The sequence below is a fragment of the Corylus avellana genome, chromosome 1 (genome assembly GCF_965113065.1).
Source record: "Corylus avellana chromosome 1, dhCorAvel1.hap1.2, whole genome shotgun sequence".
Taxonomy (NCBI): domain Eukaryota; kingdom Viridiplantae; phylum Streptophyta; class Magnoliopsida; order Fagales; family Betulaceae; genus Corylus; species Corylus avellana.
The window spans coordinates 21,781,425-21,798,009 of record NC_142490.1 but is presented as its reverse complement, the minus strand read 5'-3'; the positions used below and the strand labels follow the sequence as shown (position 1 = coordinate 21,798,009).

The window sequence follows — 16,585 nt, the reverse complement described above, 5'->3', positions numbered from 1 at the left end:
CTTGCTTAAAACAGAGCATTTCCAGAGAAACGGGCAAAAAGTTCTTGCTTCTTGTGTAGGAGAAGAACAAGTGTCTTCCTGAAAATTGCATAACTTTCTTTACCCACCTCGCAAGGCTGTAATCAGAACCATTTCCTCCCCTTTCACAAGCCATTAGTATACAGTCCTCCATGGTCTCCTTTAACTTGTTCGTTTGATATATATACCATCAATCTAATTTTGCTTTACCCAGAAAGAAAAAGTTGTTATTCTGCAGAAAAAAAATCCCATTAGAATTAGCTTTGAAATATATATATATAATGGGGAAGTTTTTTGAAAATTTGATCCCAAAGACTAAGTATGGAGCAATAGCAGCAACGGTAACACCCATCATCATCGCTGCAGGAGCTTATGTTGCATGGAGTTATGCAAGTCGTGCTAGGAAACGACAGCGTGTTCTGTCGAGGTCCATGTCCGTTGGATACCTCCACAGTGGCAAACTTGCGTTGCAGAGATTGATGAATTATCATCAAGCTCGAGCAGAACCAGAAATATTAGATGGAGCTGAGAATGAGTTGAATACATTGCTCCAAGACAAACATCCTGATTTCTGGAAGTTGCGGGTTTGTTTACATTCTTTTCTGTCAAATTTTCTATTAGAAGTCAATATTTTCCCCAAGTTTGGTTTCCAGATTTCTTCTTGAAATATGTTGTGGAATATTCAAAAACTTTCTTAATCGCTCTATTATGTGGGTATAATTGTCTATAACAATTGCCTAGAAGTGGTTGGGTATGTACTAGGGTGTGAGTTCGACTCTCGAAATGAGAATCATCAATCCTAATGCCTTGATCCTTGGTTAGATTATATAGCTCAGTCGGACTTGAGGAAACGCATGCGGTTTCCACCGAGTATATGTGTTGGGTGGTCTTCGGCCTCTCTCAGTCCCAAAAGCTAACTCAATAGGTGAGGCTTTCCCTCACACTTATAAAGTGACCATCAACCCTTTCCACAACTGATGTGGAAAAACCTCAACAATCTCTTCTCACACATCGGGGCCCTGGATCGGAGCAGAGACAACCAATTTTTCGACTGTTAGACCGAGACTTGTTGGTTGAATCTAGGCTTTGATACCAATTTCGAGTGGTCTTAGGTCTCTTTTAACCCCAAAAGTTAGCTCAAGATGTGAGGTTTTTCCTCACACTTATAAACTAAGCACCAGCTCTTTTCGCAGCTGATGTGGGATAACCCCAACAAGATGTTATTATGTCAAGCTCACGTAGAATAGTTACAGTTGGTCTCCTCTGCCTGCGTTTTATCAAAACAATATATATATATATATATATTGCCTAGACTACATTATTCAAAAAGCTATTTTCTCTTAGAAGATTGTAATTTTATGAGCTTAATTCGTGTGGTTTGCATAAATGAAGAGTGCTGCAGCAAAGCTGGAAATGAGCGGAAAAGAAGCCAAGGCAGTGGAAATACTGGAAAATGAATTTGAAAATGCCCGGAAGGATCAGAAATCACATGAAGGCTATGAGATTGAAATGTTACTTGTGGAAATGCATATCTACAAGGTGTTGAACATCATGGGACTCTTTCTTATATATATATATATATTCTGACAACTCTTTGGACATAGATTTTTACTGATCAGTACTGAGTCTAGCTAACACAAAGAAGCTTTGCTTTGATCTTCAGGGAGATTTCAGAAAGGCTTTTGAACGCGAATGCTTGAAGGATGAAGTGATTTCAGATCACAGGCGTCCACTATTCAAGGTATATATATATATACTTCTTTCTTTATATCTCCATGGCTTATTATAATAAAGACAATTCATGATACAAAACATTTTTTCAAAAAATAAAAGCACATTTTAGAGAACTTTTCACTACTTATTATAAGAATATTTTGAGAAAAACATGTGTTTATTTTTTCAGCTTAAAGGGATTAACTTATTATTAAAATATTTTAAAAAATAACAAGGATTAGAGAGAGGTAGCCGGCCACCTCTCATGGAGGAGAGAAATGGCCACGTGGCTATCTCTATCGGAATTAATATCATGTAATTTGTTTTTCCAAGTCACATGCAACATCTTGAAAAATAATTTTTTATTTTATTAAAAAAAAAAAAACTAAAATTCACAAAAAGGATTTTAAAAAAAAAGAAACAACTTGAAAATGGTGACGAGATCACTCTGGCATTGCAAATGAGACAACCAACCCTAGTAATAAGAGTGGTTTGCGTTGCAAGTCGAAGGAGTGGTTCACGCGTCCAACCCCAAAATAGAGGTGGCCAGCTTGCACAGTCACCCCCATCAAAGGGGGTGGCTCACAATATCTCCCAAACAAAGCCATTTGCCTAGCCACTGCCAATCGACTAACCACCTCTAACCTAGGAGCCACCCCCAAATAGAAGGGGTGGCTCATGAGGCCACCCCAAACTCCTTCCACACGAGCCACGCCCTAACAGAGCAAGTGGAGCCACCCTTGTTAGAGGATAGTTGCACGATCTACCCCTTTGTTGGGGGTGGCTCATGCGGCCATATTCTCTGTTTGAGGTGGTCATACGAGTCACTCCTCGATTGGGGGTAGCAGTGCAAACCTACACAAGCCACCTCCTCCGGCATGGGTCACGTCTTTTATTATTATTATTATTATTATTATTATTATTATTATGACTTTTTTTGAATTTTGGTATTTTTTACATTAAAAATAATAAAAAAAAAAAATAGCGTGTGACGTGTTAAAACCGTTTATGTGGCATTAGCCACTTAAGCAGTTTTTGACCGAATGAGTGAAGTGAAAATGTGAAAAACCTAAGGAATTAAAAGTAAATTTAAAAATTTAAGGAAGAAATTTCAAATCGCACGAAGATGCAAGGAGTTTTAACCAAACTTTCTTTTTAAATTCTTTTTATAAGTAAGAAGTTCTCTACACTCTTTTTTGTGTTCTCAAGATAAGTTATGTTTAGTATTTATTATTTTAAAAATACAACCAAACAATTTGATAGTTGTGATCTAAAAAAATCCACAGGCTATTCTTCACATCTTAATGTCGGAGGAGCACCAAGAGGAAGAAGCCTCACAATATTGGGAAGATTTTGATTCTATTCGAAATGACTTCCTATGGCAACCTATTATGCAAGAAGACAAACTCGAAGACGTCGTTCCGAATTTCAAAGAGTTCAAGGAGGTAGTCAATTTGCTCAAAAAAGATATTCAAGAGGCTGTGGAGGCAAAGAAAACACAAAAGTAATTATAGACATATATGTCCCAAGAAAGGACTCAAGCTTCCTAAAGGAAGAGAAGAAATGGGTTGTATGAAATTTAACTCTAGCCTTAGGTTGCATTTAGGCATACCTAATCATGTACCTTGTATTTCAAAATTCATATTAATGTTGTGAAGGTCATATAAGACAACAACATCTTGCTCGTCATAGCTACGTCTTTACAGGTTTTTCACGTCATTAGGCTATAACCGTTAAAATATTAATTAAATAATTAAATTTACTCTCTTTTTTATCAACTTAAACTTTTGAGATAAATGATGATTTTTTAATATGATATCAAAGTTAAAGTCCTGAATTCGAATATTATCTTCGTCATTCACCTTTTATTTAAATTAAACGTTAGCTTTCTGTCTTAGAATTTAATCCAAAACGACACCAAATAAAAAATGACAAGGAGAAGTCACAACTAAAGAATTAACAACTTCTAACAAAAAACTTGAATATAATTTACCATTGATCAATTGTTAGATGAAACACACAAGCATCAATACGCCTAAGTGTTACATTGAGTGGAGACACAACTTGCATATAATTTAACAGAATTTACAAAGGAAGGTTTTGTGCATATAATGCCTGTCATACAAAGGAGGGTTGTGTACATTTCACACAATTTACAAAGAAATAGAACTTGCACATAACTTCTTCTTCTTCTTTTTTTATGACGTAGAATTCCTGACCATATCTTCGATGGAGAATTAGGATCTTTTCCGATTCAAATGAACTGAAAAATATTTAGTTAGTTAGATTAGAGGGATATTTTTGTTCCAAAAAAAGTGAAAAAAAAAAAACAAAACAAAACAAAAATATCAATCACATATAACTAACTGAATACTCTCTGATTCAAATGAACTAGAGAATCTTGTTCCTTCGGTGGGACCGGGGTCACACATAAAATGTTACTTTATATTAAGTTTGATGTCAGTTTAAGTTAGCACAAAATTAAGTGTTACTTATACATTTTATAGAAATTACAAAGAATAAGCTGCTTTTAAGCTTGATGGTAGTTTTCAAGTTATATCAAATATTTGAACCTAATAGATTAAGCTGTGGTCTTGCCTTAAAGTGTATAAAGTAATGTGTGAGACAATGGTAACACCCATAAACTATCTTTCAACAAAAAAAATACACCCATAAACTATCACACATTTTAAAAAGACCCATCATGCTCAAATTTAAAAAACTCTCAATTTTACTTCTTAAACTTTCAATTTGATATAACGTATCCTCTCCTTCGGTTTTTAAATGTTAAAAAATGACAAAATAACATTTTATTGCCATGACTTTTTTATAAAATTTCAAATTTACCGTTAATTTCAAATTAAAAATTTATAACAAAAACAAAATAATAACAAAATAACAAATGATAATTTGATCTTTTTAATCATTTCCGTTAAGAATTAATAGCTAAATCTGACATAAGAAATCAATTAAATCAAATTAAAAGTTCACAGAGATAAATTAGTTAAATTGAGAATTTTTAAAATTTGAAAGAGCCTTCTCAATACGAGTGGTAGTTGAAAGGTCTAAGGCAAAGTTTCCCTATAAATATATAAATAAATAAGATTAGCCAAGAACTTGAATTTCAGAAAGGATTGTTTGTAATTTTGGGATAATTTTTAAAACTGGTATTCCATCAGTGCCTCTAGGTAGATCAGAACTTGATCTCTCGTAGTCTTGAGTTGTAAACTTGATCTCTCGTAGTCTTAAGTTGTAATGCATTGCACTATTCTGTTCAGATGCCAGACGACTGAGAATAGCAAGTACTAATTCCTGCTAGAGACAAACAGCTTCCAAATGAATCGAATACCAAAGTTTGTGTCTCAAGGAAGGAACAGCACAATTAAAACAGATGAAAATGCACATGCAAGGTTCAAAACACAGAAAATAAAGTTAATCTGTAAAATTTTAGCACAGTTATCAACTTCCCAGTCTTAACAAAAGACACCTCGAAAAAAAAAAAACAGCCTTTGGAAGTCAGAACTCTAAAGAACTACCAAGTCCTCAATTGGAGAAATCTTGAAACAAAAAATGGTATTCCTCAATCAAAGAGACTGAAGCCCATATCCTGCAAAGAGCACAACAAAAGAAAAGAAGCATCAGATAAACTGAAATTAAATTACACAGCTGTTTTACAAAAGCAACAAGTTTGTACCCCTATATGAAATAGTTTGGTCAACAAAGAGAATAGGAGTAGTTCTTTATTTTCTCTAGTCCACCAGGCCCAACCCTAATTGTCACGGTATTGGGTTGGTTTTGTGCCGAAGGAGGGGCACAAGACTACATATGTGAACCATAACCAACCCTAAACCCTATCCCCACAATACTCATCCATGGTGCAAGATCGAGAGAAAAGAAGAGAGGAGGGGCAAAGAGAAGGGAAGGGGGGGATGGACTCATTTCCAAAGTTAACACATCAACAACTGAATTTGGTGTTTCCACCACAAATACTTTAAAAAGCATTATTGGGGCGGGGAAAGGGGGGGGGGGGGGGGGGGTTGCGCAGAAGAAATTAGATCAAAAGGTCAATTGTAGAAGGTTAAGCTCACAAAATTCAGGTTATGAAATACAAGAGCAGAATGCTTACATCATCTGATTCCTCTTTCTCTTCCACCTTTTCCTCTTTCTTTGGCTCGGCTGCAGCAGGAGCAGCAGCACCACCACCACCACCTGTTACGGCAACTGCAACAGCGCCACCACCAGCAGAAGGCACAGACGCTAATTTCTCTCTTCCAGATGCAATAAGCTCAGTTATATCTTTACCCGCGACTTCACACAAGAATAGGTCAACCTTACTATCATCAACTTCAGCTCCAACTGCACATATTAAAGTAACAATTTTTCAATAATAATAATAATTAATGCCTAAAACCTTTTTTGTTTTCGTTTATAGAAATTGGTATTCATAATCATAGGATGATAACATAAACCAGGAATCCAGATTAGTTCTTAATCTAGTATGAACTCCAAGCACCATTCAGGCAAAACCAAATACCAGAACTTTCTCCAAACTACGCTCAGATGCTGCAGTTCGACCCCTTCAAACAAGTCATATAAGTTATACAGTCAACTTTACTGCAAGACTGATTGACTCAATCAAGGAAAGGTTTAACCATAACGATCATATTTGAACATTTCATTCACTCAGCATCTTATAATGTCTGCATTAAACTGTGAATCATCTATCCGTCTCCACTATTACAACATATTAACAACTGTCAACTTCTCATCTAAGTTACGAGTTCAGATCAACCCTGGAGCTGACATTACAGACTAGACTACAGACAACATAGACCAGAAACCAAACACAATGCATTTCTTCTCTAAGAACAAAAATCAAACTCTGTTGTAATAGAAGTCACAAATCCCCTGTTCAGTTATCAAGCAAACCGGGGAAAGAAATAGGAAAATGTGGCTCAAAGGACACTGAAAACCCATACAAATTTTAGCCCACTAATTCTTGAAACATTTTTGGCCACCTAGTTATCATACTTTAGGCCAAGTGGGAAAACCTTGCAAGATTTCATAATTTTGGAAGCAACTAAAGCAATTAACTAAACCCATTCGAAGGGAAGAATAAAAACAAAAAAAACAAAAAAAAAATTCTCCAGCCAGTAATGTAACTATTGCAATGAAATGAACTCATTTGAAAGGAAGAAACAACACTTTAAAAGACATATTCTTTTTCTCAGTGGTAAATCTAGTGCATCCCCTTAACCCGTTTGAAGCAAGAAACCAAGAGATCGTACCGGATCCAAGAATGTTCTTCACATCATCAGCTGAAGGACTGGTGTTCCCTCCCAACACAGCCAGTAAATATGCAGCTACCACCTTCATTTTCCTTCTTCCTACCAAACCAACCCATCTAGATTAGATTTCATCAATACCCTAAAAGAGAGAGAGAGAGAGAGAGAGAGAGAGAGAGAGAGGGAGGGAGGGAGAGAGTACCTTGTTGGCCTGTGAATCTGAGAGGTTGGAAACGAGGGCAACAAAGAAGCAGGGCGGGATTTAGAAGAGCATTTTATAGAGCTAGGGTTAGGGTTTGGTTCATTTTTATTTTCTGAGATGTTGCTTGTTTGGGTATAAGGTAGTCCTTGTTCAGGTTTTCGTTTACCCGGATTTCGTTTTACATTGGGAAAGGGAATTGCTTTTCTCAGATATGGGCTTTGACCCGAGAGACAATGAATCGCTACAAATCGGGAGGCCCTTATTTTAAATGGGTCATATATTTCAGCTGAATTTGAGGGTGCAAATTTGTGCTAACAAGGATACGTTACATACAATTCAATTTTTTAGTTTGATTTTGTTATACTCACAACTACTTATAATATTGATTCTAAAAGTTAAGAGGGTCGAAAACTTAAATATGAAGTGAAGGTCACTTAGAAGTGAAATATTTAATGCTGTCAAAATTCTCGATGCGTTGGATAATCACATATAATATTGTAGAGATATCATTCTTATACCTAGTCCTGACCACATAAGAAAAGGCGCATAAAACCCTAGCCCTAGTCGTGTATTAAGAGGCAAGAGGGTTAGGGTCACGGCCATGGCTAGGGTTTTATCTCTAGCCCCTAGCCACACCCCTTAGTGTTTGGAGATAGACTCCTTCTCTAAGCAGTCTCAAACCTATAAAGAGAAGTGCTTGTTAGGTATAAGATGCACCCAGTCATTCACTCTCTTGAGAGCCTTTAAAGAGAATATCTAATGATCTCACAAATCCCTGGGCAGTTGTGTTTTTGCCCAAAAGCTAAAAGAGTGGTTGTGTATACTAAGTAAGAGCCCCTCTTGGTGTTTTAATTTTAATAGCATGATTTTTCCATATTCTCTTAAAGTCGATCAATGTGATTATTCTATTTGTGCATATGATGTACAAGATTCCAACAATTTACGAGAGTTTAGTACTTACCAAGCTATTTTATGGTTTTATAGTGTTCTAGTTATTACTACTAAATGTGATCTAGTCAATATGGTTAGTGTGGTTGTTTAAAAGAGAAAAATGTATACATTTTGTTCTTAGTTACCTCCTCATTTACTTGTTAAATGAATTCGAGGTATTGCCACTGACACTCTAAGGTTATATACTAGTTAAATACTTTGGGGTGTCACACTATGGGTTAAAAATCTCGATGCCAAGAGGGTTGAAGGTTCTGTCATTATTATCATGAGCAATTCTCGATTGAGTGGTCGATAAGGAACTTACAATCATTCTCACAAATAGCGCCAAACTATTAGGACAATTGACTGTGTGCTGAGATACCGATCTAAAGTGCTTACCAGAATAAAAGAAATATGCAAAATAGCTTCCCGGAGCATGTTAGCAAGAGATAAATCTAATACTTCAGTCGGTATCAATTGAAGTGGATAATCGAGGAAAATAGGGTTGAGAGGAAGGAAATGAAAGTCCATTTTACTTAATGATGATACTATCCATAACCTTCTGCTACGAATATTTCGTACACATTACGAGCTCCATCATGTGTATTGCCCAAGCGTACCGTCTCATGTCATGAATCATGGAATAGTTCTTGACGTGGCATAGGAAAGGATTCAATGTGGAGATATATCTATGTGTTCTCGGACCAGCAGGTTGGCGGAGATATTTAGGTGTTCTTGATTTTGAATATATAGATATACATTCACATGAGTGTCCCTCTCATTTGTTTTTTTTTTCTTTTTGAATAGTTAAAATATGTTCATATTATAAAGTTGAAAATCATATTATGAAAAATAATAAGAGCAAAATTATACAAATTTATACAAGCCTATAAATACAACTTATATGAGTTGGCATGGGTTCAGTTGGTAAACGAGCTTATGTTTAAGTTCAAGCTCTAATCATTTAGTAAGTAAACTAAATTCAAGTCGAATTTATATAAGTAGTTGAGCTCATATTATTGCTTATAAATAGAATAATACTAGAAATTATATTTTTGTCCCACTAATATCTTACAATCCTGACTTGACAATTTTAACAAATCCTATAATTCTAAGGTTGGCTAAGACTGACAAGTCAGCATGTACAATACTGTCGTGACAATCTTAACCAATCTTTAATTTTTTTAACAAATGACCGATCAAGGGTTGATTGAAAGTATCACATCAATATTGTAAAATAATTGAGAAATGGTAGGTGCTCCTCTGGTGTTTTTTTAGTGTTCTCTCAATCTTTGGTGAATATTATTTTATAAAAATCAAGTGAGAGAAGTAAGGGTCAATTTTTTTTAAAAAAAAATAATATACACCTAAGACTAGGATAACACTAAGACATCACTTAGCATTTTCCAAAATAATTATAAGATAAAAATATGGGAAATGCTAAGTGCTATCTAGGTGTTCTCCTAGTCTTAAGTGGATATTATTTGAAAAAATACACTTTACCCCCTGAATTATCCACGCAGTTGCATTTTAGCGCACAATGTTTAAAAAGTGACAAAAGACCCCTCACAATGTATCTGACGTTAGCAAAAAACATCTGTTTATTTAGACAAAAACCAAGTCACATGTTTTTTAACCAAAACTTTCGAAAATGACCTCAAGGGATAAAGTGTAAACATAAATGACTTCGGGGGGTAAAGTGTAAACAAAAAATATTTAAAAAAGCTTATGTAAAAAATTAATTAATTAATTAATTAAAGAAAACCCAAAAACTAAACTAAACAAAAATTAATAAAAAAACTAAAAACTAAAACTAAACTTCAAAAAAAAAAAAAAAAATCCATTTGGGGTGGTTTCGACCAACCCCCCAAACTCATTTGAGGTGATTTCGGCCACCCCATGGGACACATGGGTGGTATCGGGGGGGTAAAGTGTAAACAAAAAATATTTAAAAAGCTTATGTAAAAAATTAATTAATTAATTAATTAAAGAAAAACCAAAAACTAAACTAAAAAAAAAAAACCATTTGGGTTGGTTTCGACCAACCCCCCAAACTCATTTTGGGTGATTTCGGCCACCCCCATGGGACACATGAGTGGTTCAGTACCCCATACCGGCCGAATGGGGGTAGCCAAGCCACCCTCCACTTTTTTCTTTTTCTTTTTTTGTGTGTAAGTTTTAGGTTATATATATATATATATATATATATATATATAAACTTTCTGTTTTAAGTTTAGGTGTAGTTTAGTTTAGTTTTTTTAGTTTAGGTATAGTTTTTGGTTTTTTCTGTTAATTTTATTTTTATTTTTTTTATTTTGAATATAAGCCTTTTTTTTTTTAAGTTTTAGGTTTAGTGTTTTTATTTATTTTTTATTTTATGTTTATGTTTACACTTTACCCCTCGGAGTCATTTATGTTTTTACTTTTCCCCTGAGGGCATTTTCGAAAGTTTCGGTTGAAAAATGTCACGTGCCACATGTGACTTGGTTTCCGTCCAAATAGATAGATTTGATGGACGAATGGTGTTTTTTGCCAACGTCATATACATTGTGTGGGTCTTTTGTCACTTTTTAAACATTAGGTGTCAAAATGCAAATGCATGGATATACTTCAATGGGTAAAGTGTATTTTTACTATATTATTTTCTAAAAAATATTAAATTACCAGTTATCTTAATAACTTAAGCACATAGAAGGAGACAAATTTAATCATTTAATCATTACTTTAATACGAAGAGGTAAATTTAACACCCCACGTGTGGGCTCAAAGCCTCAAACTTTCTTTTAGTAAGTGAGGCCCAACATGTGTAATATTTAATTGAAATGAAAGATAAATGACAGAATCTAGATTCGAATTCAAGACATTTGGCTCTGATACTATATTAAATTACCAGTTTTCTCAAAAGCTTAAGCTCATAAAAATAGGAAAATTTAATCATTTAATCAATACTTTAACAAAAAGCAAAAAATAAACTTTCATTATTTCTCTCACTTTATTTTCAAAAAATAATATTCATATATGACGAAAAAAAACACTAGGAGAACACTAAAAACAGCACATAACCATTTAGGGGTGTCAACCCGGTCCCGATTCTTAGTTATTAGCCAAAACCGAAAACCGAAACCGAGGTACCCCGTTATTAATTTTGAAAAATTGGAACCGGATAACTGGCTCCTGGTTAACCGGTTATACAATAACCAGCCGGTTTCGATTAGTACCCAGTTATCTGGACCGGGTAATCGGTTTTAAAAAAATTTTGTATTTTGGGCTTATCCAAACCCTAATTTTCGGACCCAACCCAAAATCTCACAAATCTTCACAATTTCTAGCTTCTAATCCCACAAGTATAATGAAATTTACAAAAAAAAGAGTAAGAATTTTACCTATGGCAAGAATCCTTCTTCTTCTTCCTCTTTTTCTTTCTTTCTTTCTTCTTCTTCCTTCACAGCCAGTAGCTCTCTCTCTATCTCGTTCTCTCTCTCTCTCTCTCTCTCTCTCAATCTCCGGAGCTCTCTCTCTCTCTCTCACGTGCGTGTATGTGTGTTGGTAGGGAAGAGAAGAGAAGCAAGTGAGAGGGAGAAGAAAAAGAAAGGAGGGAGCTAGGCGTGAGGGACACTAAAAGAGGCGAAAGTGAAAAAAGTGAAGTTGTGAACCCTAAACAGCTAAACCTAAAGTAAAAACAAAAGCAAAAAAAAATATATATATTAATATATATAAAATATTAAAAAATATTATTATATATATTGGTACCCGGTTTCCCGGTAATAACCGGATGCCAAAAACAGAAACGGGGGTACCTGGTTACCAGTTTTTTTCAACCGATTTCAAAACCGATTCTCCAATTCTCCGATTTCTTGGTATTTTTTGACACCCCTACCTAATATTCCTCTAAAAATATATCGATTAGCAATACTCTTATAAGTTATAAATAACTTGGTTTAATTACAACAATGAATGCTCATAATGAAAGACGATTATGTTTTATTTTTTTAATAGCTTTCTTTTTTTGGAGTGCATTAGCAGTTTATAATCATTACGCTATTAAAGCACACTACAACTTAATTCCAATTTTCAACAACACGCTGGATTACATGACCAAAGCACAAACAAAAAGCCATGTCTTCGTATTGAAGCCAACTTTGGGAGATATGAAAATCCATTACAACGGCAAAATGGAATCATTTTGCAATGGTGCGTTTGCTCTTTTTTTTTTTCTTTTTTTTTTTAATTTAATATCAGAAATGCTATTTTGTATACTATTATATAATTTTCATACAAATTTAATGATGTTGAGTGAAAATAACCCATCGTAAAAATTAACAAAAAATAAAAACTAATTTGTAATGCACTATTGCATACTAATCTACTAAATAATATTACTAATTCAATATAAAATAAAGGATTTTGTCAACTTTTCTAACTACATAGACTAATTTATTCTTTTTCTTATCCTATATAGTAATTAATTATTTTTCGAAAAACTTCAAGAAATTCTCATGAACTTTTACTTATTTTAACACTACTTTCAAAATTTAAAAACTCTTAATTAAGGATATCGAACTTTTTTTTTTTTAACATGTCCGCACAAGAAGGGGGGAGGATTCGAACTAGTGACCTCCACTTCATTAGGCGTGGTCCCAGCTGATTAAACTACCTCTTGGGGTAAGGGTATCCAACTTTCAAGTTCTTTCAATTGCTCAATTCTGTTAGGATTTTCCGTTAAATTTTGTCAAAATACCCAAAATACCCCTGTTTTATATATATATTCATTTTCTTTATTTTATAAATAGTGTTACTCATCTAATATAAAATAAAGGGATTCTTCAACTTTTTTTATTGACCGAGACTAATTTGTTCTTTTTGCTTGTCCCAATTAATTTTAAAAAAAACATTTATGCAGCCATTTGTCAAAATTCCAAACCAAGTACCATAAATGCATTTAAAATTTTTCTCATTGATGATCGGATTACGTTAACACACATGGTATTTATTATTTTTTTTATGAATCTGGTACTTGGGGATCATCAACCAAAAGTGAAAAATAAAATAAAATAATGTAAGTACAAAACTAGGCGTGGAAACTCATGGGATTGCACTTTATGGGGAAGGCAACGTCGACACCTCTGCTCTTCCAATCAAAGCTCCTCTGTTTCTCTCTGTTCTACCTCTTCACCTCTCTGTTTCTCGCTCTCTACACCTCTCTCTCCCAATCCCAATGCTTCTTCAGATCTTCTCCCTACGACCCAATCCAGACCCCTCTCTTCTCCTACCCTCCCTCCTATGGGGAGCACAAGTACGCAATCCCAACCCACCGTTCCACTTGCTCTTCCCCTGTCTTCTTCTCAGGTACGCTTCATTTCTTTCACCCAGTAATCCTTGAAATTGTTGCTTTCGTTGATCTTAATTATCGTATTTGGATATTTGGATAATGGGTTTTGGTTTTTGTGCTTAGATTATTGGACGGTATTGAAGGAGATCCAAGATTTGTGTAAGAATTCTTCGTTGGCTTCGCCGGTTTTGAGCTATATGCAAGGCCGGGCTGATAGTTTTGGTGGAAACTTCAGTACCCAAAAAAGATTTTCTTATTTTGACCACGACAACACTAGCGTAGAACTTCCTTGTGGATTCTTGAAGAAATTTCCAATTAGTAATGCCGGTTAGTTTTGTACCAGAATCCTCTGGAATTAAGGTTTTTTCTTTTTTCTTTTTTTCTTTTTGTTGTTGTTGTCATCTCTTTTCCTGTCAGCTGAAGCCTGAATCTATTTGGATTCTGCTAAATTTATGGAACTTAAGAAGCATTAGAAAATTCATAAAACATTTTCTAATTGGCAAATTTTAGAACTTCGATTTTTATGTATGTCACTTTTTTGTTCATGGAGCAATCCGTTTGAATTGTGCTATTCTGTTGTACTTGTGTGAAATTCAGATCGAGTTGCGATGGAAAACTGTAAAGGAGTGGTCGTAGTCTCGGCAATCTTCAATGATCATGACAAAATCCGGCAGCCAAGAGGCCTTGGATCCAAAACACTAAATAATGTATGTTTCTTCATGTTTGTAGATGATATTACCCTCAAAGGACTTGATTACCACAAATTAATTTCTAGAAAATCCAAGATAGGCGCATGGAGAATCGTTAGAGTTTCTAGCAAAGACTTGTATGGGAATCCAGCCATGAATGGGGTGATTCCTAAATATTTAGTTCATAGACTTTTCCCAAACTCGAAATTCAGCATTTGGATTGATGCGAAGCTGCAGCTAATTGTTGATCCGCTTTTGTTGATTCATACACTTGTTGTCTCTGAGAAAGTGGATATTGCCATATCAAAACACCCATACTATGTTCATACTATGGAAGAAGCAATGGCGACAGCAAGGTGGAAGAAATGGTGGGATGTGGATGCATTGAAGTCTCAAATGGAGACATATTGTGAGATGGGGTTGCAGCCATGGAGCCCCAAGAAGCTACCCTATACCTCAGGTATTACAATATTACTACATTTCTTGTTTTAAAAGTACCCTTTGCAGGAAATGAAATGCTAAATACTGTTGAAGCATCAGAAATATTTCACTCCAATATTATAAGAATTTACTGTTATTAGACCATAGGTTAATTTTTTAGGTTACAAACATCCTTAGAAGATGGTTCAGATCGAAACAATGACCTATGATGTTTTTTCCTGGTGGAGGCTCAACAAAGGTAGGTAAGAGGTGCCAACCAACTTCACCACTTGTCATTTTTTTAGAAGCCAACAATGACTGCTTGTGTGAAGTTTCTTCAACCCATTTTGTGTGATTATCTGCAGTGTTTTTACTCGTGGAGTTTACATCTGGTGATTCTTTGTATAAATTATTAGCATTTTGAAAGAGTCATGGAGCTACTTCAGCTGCCTATGGTGCCTTGCCAGAGATGTCAAAGATACAATTATTAGTAAAAGACTTAAGAGGGGAAAAAATAGAAATTTAGGATAATATTGAAGCAATAAAAGCTATTTATGTGTAGCTACTATGAGAGATCAGGGTAAGAACTTTGCAAAACTGGACATCTTTTCAAAGAATCTTCTGAAAGTTGCATGAAAACTAGTGTTTTGTTTTTTGCTCTCAAAACACAAAACGCTCTTAAAAAAACAAAAACATTTTTCATCTAACAAAAATTTATAGTGTTCTCAGTGTGGTCCCTGATTAAATATGTTCAAGTGTGGTCCAAAAACTAGTGATTTTAGATATCTTGCCACATAGTTTTCAAAGCATTGATGTGTGAGCTACCATGCAGACGTATATATATATATATACACAAGTTGTAGATTGTTTGCTGGCTTAGGTCCTTGTTATATTCATGTCTATTCTACTGCATGTGGTAGGTCCAATGTGAAAATAAACTAAAGTTTCCAATATATATGAGCCGTCTATTTAATGCTTTTCTATAATTTGCTTATTGTTTTTTTTTTTTTTTGTTTTGTTTTTTTCAGATGTACCAGACAGTGCTATGATCTTAAGGAAGCATGAGGTGGGCAACAACCTCTTCTCCTGCCTATTGTTCAATGAGTTGGAAGCTTTTAACCCAAGAGATCAGTTGGCTTTTGCATATGTAAGAGACCAGATGAGACCAAAGCTCAAGATTAACATGTTTGAGGTTGAGGTATTTGAGCAGGTTGCTGTCGAGTATAGGCACAACCTTAAGCGTATTGGTGAAGAAGAAGGGTCCAGAGGAGTACACAAGACCAAAAGAACCAAAAGAGCAAGGGCAGATTTGTTGTATGTTAATGGCAGCTGTTGCAGCAGGTGCCAGAAGTATCTTTTGGATATGTGGGGTGAATCCCATGATTGATTTTTGTCTCTAAACTATGAAATTAAAGGAGGAAATTAAAAATAAATAATAAAAAAAAAAACGGTGAAAAAAAGTGTAAAGAACCTAAACCAACCACTTTTCACAGAGAAAGCCTGACAGACAATAATAGGTTGGCAGGGGATGCTTCTTTTTCCTTTTGTTTCTTTTCTTCATTCTCTCTCTGGTAGGCGTTGACAGGTCATATATATATAGGCAAAGTATTGATTAGATTATACAAAGTGGATTATCATATAGATTGTGCTCCTTGCTACAGAGACACGATTCCTTGTGGTGGCTAGCTATCAGACATGGTGTAATACTGACATGGCAATCCACATATTCTAGTAGATTCTTTAGCTTTTCTTAAACATATTCGGATTTCCATCGATTTGTTTTTGCCTTTTGGCATCAAATTGCATCAAATTGTGAAAGAAGTGAGCTTCTATGGAGTCTATCTGTTCAGACAAGTAGACGAGACGAGCACAGTTTGAGAATTATTTGGATAAGCGGGTTTTATCAATTCAAATAACACATTGCTAAAAATTCAAATTGGTTTAAAAGGATATGCAGAGGACTGGGTTCACGTGGGCTGCTTATGAGCGACAATAAAAT

The 16,585-nt window shown here is 34.8% G+C and overlaps 3 protein-coding genes across 3 annotated transcripts; 2 read left to right on the top strand and 1 right to left on the bottom strand.

Annotated features, from left to right (window-relative positions):
• Positions 1–220: 220 nt before the first annotated feature.
• On the top strand, positions 221–3,298 carry LOC132172873 (uncharacterized). The gene is made up of 4 exons (XM_059584436.2): positions 221–602; positions 1,411–1,557; positions 1,682–1,759; positions 3,018–3,298. Exons 1-4 carry the CDS (start codon positions 300–302, stop codon positions 3,237–3,239), a joined length of 750 nt encoding a protein of 249 aa, XP_059440419.1. The 5' UTR covers positions 221–299; the 3' UTR covers positions 3,240–3,298.
• Positions 3,299–5,158: 1,860 nt separating this feature from the next.
• On the bottom strand, positions 5,159–7,312 carry LOC132171084 (large ribosomal subunit protein P2w-like). The gene is made up of 4 exons (XM_059582303.2): positions 7,219–7,312; positions 7,020–7,118; positions 5,858–6,087; positions 5,159–5,338 (listed from the first exon to the last, which is right to left on the bottom strand). Exons 2-4 carry the CDS (start codon positions 7,105–7,107, stop codon positions 5,312–5,314), a joined length of 345 nt encoding a protein of 114 aa, XP_059438286.2. The 5' UTR covers positions 7,108–7,118; positions 7,219–7,312; the 3' UTR covers positions 5,159–5,311.
• Positions 7,313–13,235: 5,923 nt separating this feature from the next.
• LOC132172500 (transmembrane protein (DUF616)) lies at positions 13,236–15,995 on the top strand. Its single transcript, XM_059584010.2, has 4 exons — positions 13,236–13,494; positions 13,601–13,804; positions 14,075–14,626; positions 15,615–15,995. Exons 1-4 carry the CDS (start codon positions 13,248–13,250, stop codon positions 15,971–15,973), a joined length of 1,362 nt encoding a protein of 453 aa, XP_059439993.2. The 5' UTR covers positions 13,236–13,247; the 3' UTR covers positions 15,974–15,995.
• The last annotated feature ends 590 nt before the right edge of the window (positions 15,996–16,585 follow it).

Bases quoted from the DNA above. Each gene is read 5' to 3' on its own strand.
- LOC132172500 (XM_059584010.2), top strand. From the start codon at position 13,248: ATGGGGAAGGCAACGTCGACACCTCTGCTCTTCCAATCAAAGCTCCTC. The intron at 13,495-13,600 runs GTACGCTTCATT...TTTTGTGCTTAG, and splicing joins TTCCCCTGTCTTCTTCTCAG to ATTATTGGACGGTATTGAAG. The intron at 14,627-15,614 runs GTATTACAATAT...TGTTTTTTTCAG, and splicing joins GAAGCTACCCTATACCTCAG to ATGTACCAGACAGTGCTATG.
- LOC132172873 (XM_059584436.2), top strand. From the start codon at position 300: ATGGGGAAGTTTTTTGAAAATTTGATCCCAAAGACTAAGTATGGAGCA. The intron at 603-1,410 runs GTTTGTTTACAT...GCATAAATGAAG, and splicing joins CTGATTTCTGGAAGTTGCGG to AGTGCTGCAGCAAAGCTGGA. The intron at 1,760-3,017 runs GTATATATATAT...AAAAATCCACAG, and splicing joins ACAGGCGTCCACTATTCAAG to GCTATTCTTCACATCTTAAT.
- LOC132171084 (XM_059582303.2), bottom strand. From the start codon at position 7,107: ATGAAGGTGGTAGCTGCATATTTACTGGCTGTGTTGGGAGGGAACACC. The intron at 6,088-7,019 runs GTACGATCTCTT...TAATATGTGCAG, and splicing joins GAAGAACATTCTTGGATCCG to TTGGAGCTGAAGTTGATGAT. The intron at 5,339-5,857 runs GTAAGCATTCTG...TGCTCTTTGCAG, and splicing joins AGAAAGAGGAATCAGATGAT to GATATGGGCTTCAGTCTCTT.